Raw genomic sequence first — 10,547 nt, 5'->3', positions numbered from 1 at the left:
CGGGTCCTAGGGTGTCTATCACTACGTGGGAGTGCATCTCTAATGCTCTGCAGTACTCTTGTGACACTTGTCTTCGAAAACATCACCGCTCCTCTTTGGAAAGATCGCGCGCCCTCTCGAGGTTCTCGTTGAATTTGTTCTAATAACTTGCTGATCTTGCCTAAGGTGGTGGATGTGCTGGTGCAGGATCCTTTGGCCATCATGGAGGAAATGAATTCCGTCCATGGGTTGAGTGAACTGTCTAGTGGTACCTTCAGCGAAGTAGTCTACAGTGAGAGAAGTTCTGAAGGGGATCAAGGTTTCGGGTTGGCTGTCACAAGGCAAAAAAACGCAATGACATGAAAGAATTTCGCATTCTTGATAGGCTTGATGTACATGTGAAAAAGTGCACGGCCAGATTGATCCAAGAAGTGCTGCTTGGGTCGCCTCCGATGGGCAATGTCATCAAATGTAATACCGATGGATCAGCCCAAGGAGTTCCTAGTAATGGTAGGGTTGGTATGGTATGCCGGACTAAGGATTTAGCTGTGGTTAGGGTTCTAGCTGTGGGTCTGGGTCGGGTAGATAGCTATCATGCCGAATACACAGCCATAGTCATGGCAGCCGAGAAAGCGGTGGAGATGAATTGGGGCTACATATGGATTGAAGCCGACTCAGAAGCTGCTGTAAAGGCCTTCAATGGCGATGCAATTCCATGGCAGTTTAGAGCGAGATGGAAGCGAGCAATTACACTATTACAACACTGGAAGCTCTCACATGTTTGGAGAGAAAGCAACTTCAGCACGGATGCAGCAGCAAGGAAGGGATCCACCTTATTGCCTGACACTTCAGTATGGTGAACTAGAAGACCAGACTTTGTCTCTAAGATAGAAAGTCCTTTTAGGACCTATTATCGATTTGGATGATAAAGCATGTAACTTGTATTGTCTTTGACAACTCCTTTCAATAATAAATTTCCTTACTTGCGTGCAAAAAAAAGAAGTAGTCTACAGGCTCGGTAGCGCGTGCTTGCTTGGCGACTCTAGCTGCAGGTGGATGCCAGAGTTTCTAGACGCAGTGGGCATAAATAAGACCTCTAGTAGCATCTCTTACCTCCACTAAAGCATCTATAGCATCGAACCCCCAGTGCTGCATGATCCTAGTGACCAGCACTGGTAGAGGGGCAGTGGACCTCCTGGATTTGCAGAGTTGCTCCCAAACAAAGGTGGCGATGCAAAAGTTGTTCTTCTACTCCTAAAGAATCCACAGGATGTGGAGCATCGCCTTGCCGATGTCAGAAGGCTTGGCTGAGCCTATCAAGTTGAAGGCTGTCCACTGAGATATTCCCAACTGATTCCTTCGCAGCGAGTTCTGAAACGCGCAGTGTGAAGTGGGGGGTTTTTTCCTACCCTCGAGAAGCGTTTCTACCATCATCACATCGATGGTCGAGAATGTTTCTGCCATCATCACATCGATGGTCTTACTGTCTAGGGACTATTCCGTCTGAGTATAGACTTTCAGAGGAATCCCCAGAACCTCACTCACCACATCCTTAGTAAGCTCAAACGCGTGGTCATCCTTGACAACCATGATGCGGTCATCCTCCCCTCGATACATACGGTTATAAAATGAAAGGGTGAGAAAGGGAGAATAACTCACACTTTCCAACAAAGCCAAAGGTTCCCATCCTCTTCTTCTAATCTCAGCTTTGAAGTGCACTTCAAACAGATCGGAATTGAAGAGGTTTGCTCCAACACGATTTTTAGAACTCGAGCTATTTAGAGTAGGGATTGATGAAATTGGAGTTTTTAGTTGGAATGGGGGTTGAAAATGGAGCAGGCTGTAAAAATTTGGAGTGGTGGTGTGTACAAGTGAGTGGGCGGTCGCAAGCTTATAAGGGGCAAGCATGAAGTAGGTTGGGGTGGCTAGGGTTTGGGAAGGTTGGGGACAATGATGTCGGTTGGGCGGTCGCGAGTTATAAAAAGGTTTGATGGCACATGCCTCACACATGCCTTTTTAAGTTATTCGAAATTTTGGCCCAAGCCCAAATGAAATCAGGTAATTCCAATCATGTCCTTAGTGTCTTGCCAACTTCAAAAGCCGATCCGCGCTTCATTACTCTCCCGATCTTGACTCGTGAGGTGCAAAAACGATCAACATCGAAAATTCTACGCAAAGGTATAACGTACACTTACATCCAATGATGGATGAAAAACAAATAAAGGAAAGAATGGAAAAGAACTAAAGGGAAATATAAACAAACAAAAGAATGAAAATTTTTAATTAATTTTTTTGGGTTTTGAATAAGTTTGAACTAAAATTTAAAAGGTGGGTCGTTTTAAGTCAGATTCCCAAGACTTAAAAGTTTTTGAAAACTTGAGTCAATCCCAACCAGATGGTTGGATTACTTTCTTTAGCTGTGATTGGTGCACAGGTGACTAGCACATGAAAACCTTGAAAAAGGAATTTTCACTATGAGGTTGAAGACCAGGACAAGTTGGTGTTTGACAGTTCGAGCACCAACGGCCTTCTCTCATATCTCGTCTCTTACGTGCGTATGAACTATTACCCAAACCAATAATGGTTTTTGGTATATGTGTCCATATCTTAAGTTATAGTTCTCTAGAAAGTGCTAGCTTGCACACGATCATTGAAACAAATCCATCTAGTCTTGCTAGGTGGAGGGTTTTTGTTCGTAACAGAAGACATTTTTGAAATTTTTTGAAAGTTTTTAGAAAGAAGGATTTTTAGAAGGGGAAAGATTTTGAAAAGAAAGAAAAAGTTTTGAAAATTTGTACAGATTTGAGTCTTTTAACGTTAGATTCTCGACACAAATAGAGATGTGGAAGCAAAAGATAGAATTAAATAGATAATAGTATCATTATGGGTTACTCTATTTGTTTAATTCTCGTTTGGAGACGCCTCATTTTTTTTTTTTTTCTTAGTTGGTTTTCTCAAGCAAAAGATATCTCTAACCATATAAAAGTTTTGACAAGAAGATAAAATTATACGTGAATCCGGTATCATTTTGGTTACTCCGGGGCATATAATTTTTATTTTTATCCTCTAGTTTTGAAAAATTGGAGAGATGTTTTTAAGATACTCGTACTCAAAAGTTGTGATTCTAAACGCTAATTTTTTAAAACAAACCATAACAGGTAGTCTCAGGTAACTTTCGTGTCGGTTCTGGGGCGAACCCAATCTAGACATACAGAGCTTTAGCTATGCGAGTTGGGGGATGATTTACTGCACAAGACATGGAATGTCCCGACCCATGCGAATAACGTGGTGATATAGGCAACCCTTAATAAGCAAAACTAATCCCAAACCGCCCCTAGATTGTGTTGTTCTAGGGGTTGGTCTGTGTATAATCCATTGCCCGTTTTGTTTTTGGAAATCATATAACTATTAATGTATCGAGAATCTAACATTAACAGAATGGAAAAAACAACTGTTTTGAAAAGGAAATGTAAAATAAAGAAAAGAAAATTTGTATACTGATAAGCACCCAAAACTGTACTATAAAACCCCGTAGAGACATAACATTTCGGTTAATTTTGTGCCTAATAATCATGAAATAATCACATTTTCATGCTTTTGCAGGTTTGAGCAACTAACATACAAATGATGATAAAGCTAGCATATAAACACGGAATAGGGAGTACACATAATTAAGCTTTCCGATCAAGCCCATATGAAGCCCAACAAATCCAGACTAAAGCCCAAAGCCTCAAACAATACATAATCCAGTCAGAAACGGGATTTACGTGCACAGAAGCATCAAACTGTCGAAGCTCATATCTCTTAAACCAGGACTCCGAATGCGACAAGTGAGCTGCTCAGACGATCAGTACGACGAACTCTACGCATAGGTGGGAAGTTGCAAAAATGCTAAAAGACCGGACCGCCATTGGACACAACATATGGACCCACCATGCGGGCCCGTAAGATTTGATGAGTCATCATGCAAGACAAAATAATTGGTGCAAATAATTGGTGCAAAAGTGACACCTTGCATGTAATTAATGAGATTATGTGCTAATAGTCAAAAGAAAGCAAGGTGTCAAGTTTTTGGATTGTGTGGGTAAGAAGGAAGTAAATATGGTTTTGTTTTTCACGTGGGAGGAAATGAGATTTCTCTAAAATGGGAGAAAAACAAAACAAGGGGGGATGCACTACATTAACTCCCTTGACTCTTGTTCCTTTTTCAATTACTAGACTTTATGTTTTTAGTTTTTAGTTTTAGTTTTGGGATTAAGAAAAGAAGCTTGTAATATGTTAATGGTGGACATCACTTTCTAGTTTTGAAATAAAATTTCTTTCTTCCTTAGTTAAAAACAGGTTGTTACATCTTGTTTTTTTTTTCTCTCTCTCATTTTTACTTATTCTTCTTGTAGTTTTAATCAAATCCTAGGATCATGAGCTAAAACCCTATAAGGTGGAGGCTTAATGATGCTCATGTGAGGGTTTGTATAGATTACTTAGTAGTAGGATTCATTGCCTAGACTTAAGGACGCATCTAACACACTATCCCAAAATGGTAGTGTCCGGCCAAACTTGAGGCCTGGAAGTGAAGAAAGACTCGCGTGCCTCCCTTTCTATGCCTGGGCTAGCCGCGCGCGCTGGTCTTATTTAGCTTCTTGTTTCCAGATTTGACAAGATTTAGTTTTATGAGTCCAGAAGTTGAGATGGGATTTCAAAGATGAAACCCCAGTTCAACTTCTTAAGCTAGGGAAATTGCCTTAGAGATGAGTCCATTTCGCTAGGGATCGACGCTAAAGCCAGTTTGGGTTTGATAATGAACCCAAAACAGCTTAGAAATGGTAGTAATCCGATACTAAGATAGGATAATATGACCTTGCATGAGCAGCATGATTCTCCACCCCTTATTTCTCTTTGAATAACTTAGGAAACATTGTAGTTTTTACCGTCTTTTGTATTTCGCATGTTTAAACGTTCGTTAGGATTTAAATAACATAACTAAACTTAGTTAGTAATCTAAAATGAATCTTACTCACTAGTTTCCCTACTTAGAGCACAAATAAGTTGTACGTTGTCCTAGTATTTAGGTTGGTTCGAATCCTTTCTCGTATTAGACGCACGAAGACATGAGTAAGGACTTGAGTCTACTCCGAACGAAAATAAAGATTTCGTATCTTAAGACCGAAGAAGTGTAGAGATCATATACTCGCTCTACAGGTTCACACTTACTTAAACGACAAGTAAAAAGTGTTTTACAAAGAATATGTGAGATATACGTGGACTAAGGCTCCGGCACTTACAACCACACACTCCAAATAGAGGGTTCGGTTACCTTATTGATGTATTCCCTTTAAAGAAAAAGGTGAAATAATGGAATGGGGAAGGAATACATCGAGGGAAAGAGGATTTACTCCTCGTAGATAGGATCTTGGAGAAGGGTTTCTTCTACATCCGTAGACTGTAACTCATGAAAATGCTTAAGGCGCTAACCATTTACTTGAAAAGTGTTATTATCTTTGTGGTTCTTCAAAGTAATAGGCCTATAAAGGGTGACTACAATTATTTTGTAAGGGCCAGTCCATCAAGTATTAAGTTTTCCTGGGAAATGATGCAATCTTGAGTTATAAAGTAAACATTTTTTTACCAATTTTGAAATATTTTCGCAAAATATGCTTGTCATGAATCCTTTTTATGTTTGTTTTGTAATCCTTTGAAAGGTCATAAACATCATCTTCAAGCTCGTTTATTTGTAGTTTAGTCTTTTCACTTGCTGTATCGAGATTATAGTTAAGGGTTTTTATTGCCTACAGGGCATGATGCTCTAGTTCAACTGGCAGATGACAAAGTTTTCCAAAGACAAGCCTGTGCAACACGTAATTATTTGTGTCGTTGTTTGTGTTACGTATCTTTTGCAAATCTTACTTAGCCTATTAAATATTGATTAGTATAGTGGCTAGCAAGGTATCAATCCTACTCTAAATAATTAAGTGATGATGATAGAATTTTCTAATCTAAGTTACTATAATGGATGCAAGTAAAAGATGTGGCTAAGTAATGACGAATATATAGTTGATTTGTTTTGAGATGTAAACTAAGCATAAACTAAACTAAATTAAATATATTAATATGAATCAAGAGAGAATATCTTGGGAGAGATTAATCCACCAAAATCATAGAATTAGTCTAATAGATCTACCTATCATGCTTAATATAAATCACCAATAGAAACTCACCATACCTACAAACCTTATGCTCATAACCATGATGATAATATGTGGCTTTCAACGTGCTTTCTATCTTTCTATTAAATACTTCTTCAATCTCCAATGATATCTTCTATCTAACCAAATTGTGCTTTAAGTGACATTCAATATACAACTCTAGGTGTCATGGAAAATCCACATGTGGCATTAACCATACAACTAATTGAGGTGCCATAAAGAATCCAATCATCACACTAGAACACTAAAAACTAGAAGAAAAGAATCTAGGGTTTGTGGTATTTGGCTCTACACAATCATGAATTACCTTAAGACCTCCTAACCTCCACAAGAGCGTTAGATCAATGGACGACTAAGAAGAAACTCAATGAGGGATTTAAACTAAAATATGATAGAAGAAGAACTAAACTAAAACATACGAAAAACTATGAACACAATATGAAAAGGAATAATCTCTATAGCTATTAATGGTGAAAAGATCTAAACTTTCTTCTCTCTTAATTCTAGATCTAAGATGCAAACACTAAATTTCCTAGATGATGTAAACTGAGGTTTTTGTGCCTTATATATTGGTTTACATGCTCGTCTAGATAGAGATCCGAATCCTATGTTTATTTGGTGTCAAACTCTTTGTAATCTTTCTAGAAACAATCCTGGAAAAGTTAAATTCGGTTGGACCAAAGTTTGAGATGGGGCACTTTTCCCTGCTGGCTATTTCCCAAGCTGCAGCTTCTCACAGCTTTCAGTTTCCTAATTCTTGTGAAACTCTGACTTCTTTTCCATGTTGATCTCATCTTCCTATGAAGTCGAAATTAAGGCTTTGAGATCAGATTGAAGACTCTTCTAACTCAATTATTATTCTCTTTTAGAGTCCCATTAGGCTTGGCACTTATGGAGACAAATATGACGTTTTTGCCCTAGGCCTTTAGCTGTAATTCCCAGTGACTCCTTTTTTACTTGTTTGACTTCTTTTCCCTCCATATTTCATATTTAGGTTCTTTGACCTACAAAAACTCAAATTGCATCATATTAGAATATTTAAATATAAAATGGAGACTAACATATACATAATTGGGGTTATAAATCATTACTTTTGAGCACTTATCACAACCCCTAACTAGCATTTTGCTAGTCTCTTAGCAAATATGTGGTATACTAGAAAAGTGTTCAAAGCTAACAATACTAATTAAATAATAAACTAACTCACTTTCACAGGCATCGCGGTTGCATTTACCATATGCAACAAGGCCTTAAACCTTTAAGTTACCCTTAAAGGACGAGTTATAGCCGCGTGAGGGTTTTCAGTTGATATACCCACAAAATCAATTTTACATATGAACTATGGTGAAATCTAGAGAAAACAACTTTTTCAGTTAAAATGTCTAAATCAAAAGGTTATTACTTATCACACCCATGATCATAAAACATTAGGCTAAGGTTCTATTCATAAAGATAGAAAAGACTGACTAATCATCCTAACTAGAGCTTATTCATTTTTAACCATTTTGATTCCTTTCTCTTTTCCAAGCAACGGAATTTCTACCTCACCTTTGGATTAGTATTTTGACTTCAAATCTCACCATTTCATACACTCACAAGGAAATCTCTCTCAGCTAAGTTTTCTATTTTACCTCCATATGCAGGAAAATGAGTAAAAAGTAGAACATCCCACATATTTAGTTAGAAAGATGGAAATTTGCAAATATATAAATAAAGTCTCATGGAAAGAATGTCAATCACATTTGAAGTGTCGGGTCCTTCACTTTAGCATCTTCTCACATATTCTAAACTTCATATCATACTTTAGTGATAAGTCTGGGTATTAAAACAGGGCTTAGGACAGGTTAACAAGAAAAGGGTAAAAAGGATTCAAAAATTTCTGAGAATATACTAAAAACTTTGTGCTTTTGACTTTCTTGGAAATTTTCTTCACTTGTAGACTGCAACACTTGAACTCTATCACTACTTTTGCTCAATTATTTATATTTCTTTTATTTTTATTTTATTTTTTTATTTTTATATTTTTCTTTTTCTTTGAGCAAAAGAAATGATTTTCTTCATTTGACTTTGGTTTAAATTCCTTCAAAATCTTCTTCGTTCTAGCTTTCTCTTTAGTTCTTTAGAAATCCTCAGAAATATGGATAAGGCTAATAATATGGGATATACTCCTTATCTGGAGTTGGGTTTAAGATGATTGGTTTAAGAATAAAATGTTTAATATATAAGGCTCAAAAGTGATTAACATGATAATCCTACTAGGTGGGATAAAGGCTGATTGGTTCACTACTTGACTTATCAGTATGATATTCTGCTTTGAATAGACTACAAGACCTAATGGCTATCTCCCCAGTTGATGCCACCTCGTGATTGACCAAATCAAGGATAAATGAGACTACACAACGAATTTAAGCATAGAAAAATGGTTGAGTCAACTTGGACTCAGATTTACGTAAAGACTCTCCAAGAAATTTAAAATTGAAAGGCTCAAGTCTCACATGTCAAGTCTCTGTACTAATCCTCTAGTTTGGTAGAAGTTTAAGTTGCTCTTTCATTTGAAATTCCTCTAGTGGTGTATTATATGAACTTACTTTAGATTAAGACTTTTATCAGTGAGATCTATTTCTAGTAATAGAAACTTTGTCTAAAAGTCTTACTAATCCTGGTCATGACTTATAATTTCCAATTTCATTAGCCAGTTTAAACGATAAAAATATACTTTTCACCTAGAATCACCATAATTCACATATAAACTTTCCAAATATTGTAATTAAAATATTGCAAAATTTTAATTCTCACCCCCCTAACTAAATTAGGCATTGTCCTCAATGACTAAATAAAATAACTGAAAGCTTACCATAATTGAAATAATCAGAGAAGGAAGGATATTACCTTAAATGCGTGCAAAATTACATAAGTTAAAATCTGTAGAATTTATATCCTTAACAAAACAAATAAGAGTGATGATTTATAAGGATCAATAATTACTACAACGACTAAATATTTGTCATGTACTCAATCCGTAGAGTTATACGTCTCTAAAAAGACAGAGAAAAGGTGCTAGAGTGGAATGTAAGAGTCACATGTACAAATGACACGACTGAAAAATAAAAATTAAAAAATTAAACAATGAATAATAATAATAATAATAATAATAATAATAAATCAATAGTTTCATTGTTACACGGAATACAAGATTTGTCTATGTCGTAAAATAAATAAAGCCATATTAGACAATCAAGTACACGAGTGATAAAAAATATTTATTAAGAAAATGCGGAACTGCGAGAGTCCAAATTTCTCTACCAGAAAATCAGTTAATAAGCTCGGATTGATTATCCCAATACAACTCCATTTTCCCAGGCCACTCGCCTTCTCATAATCGATTCGACAATCATAAAAACATCAAACAATATCTTCGTGACATTTGTCCCCTTAGAATAAAAGAAACAATCCCAACGGCGATTTTCGCATTTTTGTTTAAAAATATCCGTTCATGGCATTGTTATCACAGATTCTCCATAATGAGTTCGCATGAATCTTTCGTTTAGTTGCCATGTGCAACTGTTTGCAAACTTGTCCTTGAGCTGGGTTAATGTGTATGGGCCAAACATTCTTTGTCGACACGGGGGTAAGAGGACACAACAAAACCGAGGGACGAGACTGAAAATTTAAACACTTGCTCAGTATAAAATCTATCGGGTTCAGGAACCTTCTTTCTCCTAAATCTTTTTCAAAGCATAAACTTAAACCAAATACCCAAAACCTTCTTATCACCCCTACTTACAATAACTAGTTCATCCACCTAAACTCTTCCAATAAAAATGGCCAACGAGGATACCAGAATAATTGAATAAAGTCACTACACGCCTGGACATGTAATGAAGTTTGACTGAGACCACACTAGGGCACTGGCATGTAGATAACAATTGTGATTTACTCGAAATAGAGCTAAGGAGCCCAAAGCCATGCTGTCTTAACGTAGTCCATTAACCTAGCCAATCTACAATTCCTTCTTTATAACCAAAACCTCCTGATCACCCCTCTTGTTCTTCTCTCTTCCACATTGTAATAGTGACAAAAATAGAAACCATCTCTATTGAATGCAATCGAGTGCTTCTAGAATTTAGAGAATTCTAAAATTGGGTGATAGCTTATCAGGAGAATAGGACGTCCAACACCACTATTTGGAAATCTAGAGTTCCAGATTTTTAATTTTAAAACATTGTGTGAACTGACCGAAGTTAATACTTGCCGATTAGGAAGTGTGCCATATCTGGGGTAGACTAGAAGATGAAGCCTTAGCTTCTGGTTTTGGTTGAAGGAGGGTTGTTATATTGTTTAGTGAGGTTGGAGGAAGATGATGGA

At 36.8% G+C, this 10,547-nt stretch overlaps 1 protein-coding gene across 1 annotated transcript; it reads left to right on the top strand.

Moving 5' to 3' along the window:
• The first annotated feature begins 338 nt into the window (after nt 1-338).
• LOC147495519 (uncharacterized) lies at nt 339-839 on the top strand. The gene has a single exon (XM_086568392.1). The coding sequence runs from the start codon at nt 339-341 to the stop codon at nt 837-839; it is 501 nt and encodes a 166-aa protein (XP_086424518.1).
• The last annotated feature ends 9,708 nt before the right edge of the window (nt 840-10,547 follow it).

This window comes from Coptis chinensis, chromosome 6 (genome assembly GCF_015680905.1).
Source record: "Coptis chinensis isolate HL-2020 chromosome 6, ASM1568090v1, whole genome shotgun sequence".
NCBI lineage: Eukaryota > Viridiplantae > Streptophyta > Magnoliopsida > Ranunculales > Ranunculaceae > Coptis > Coptis chinensis.
Note: the sequence above shows the minus strand (reverse complement) of the source record. Positions and strands in the feature narration are given on the sequence as shown.

Excerpts from the sequence above, each read along its gene's own strand:
- LOC147495519 (XM_086568392.1), top strand. The coding sequence starts at position 339 with ATGAAAGAATTTCGCATTCTTGATAGGCTTGATGTACATGTGAAAAAG.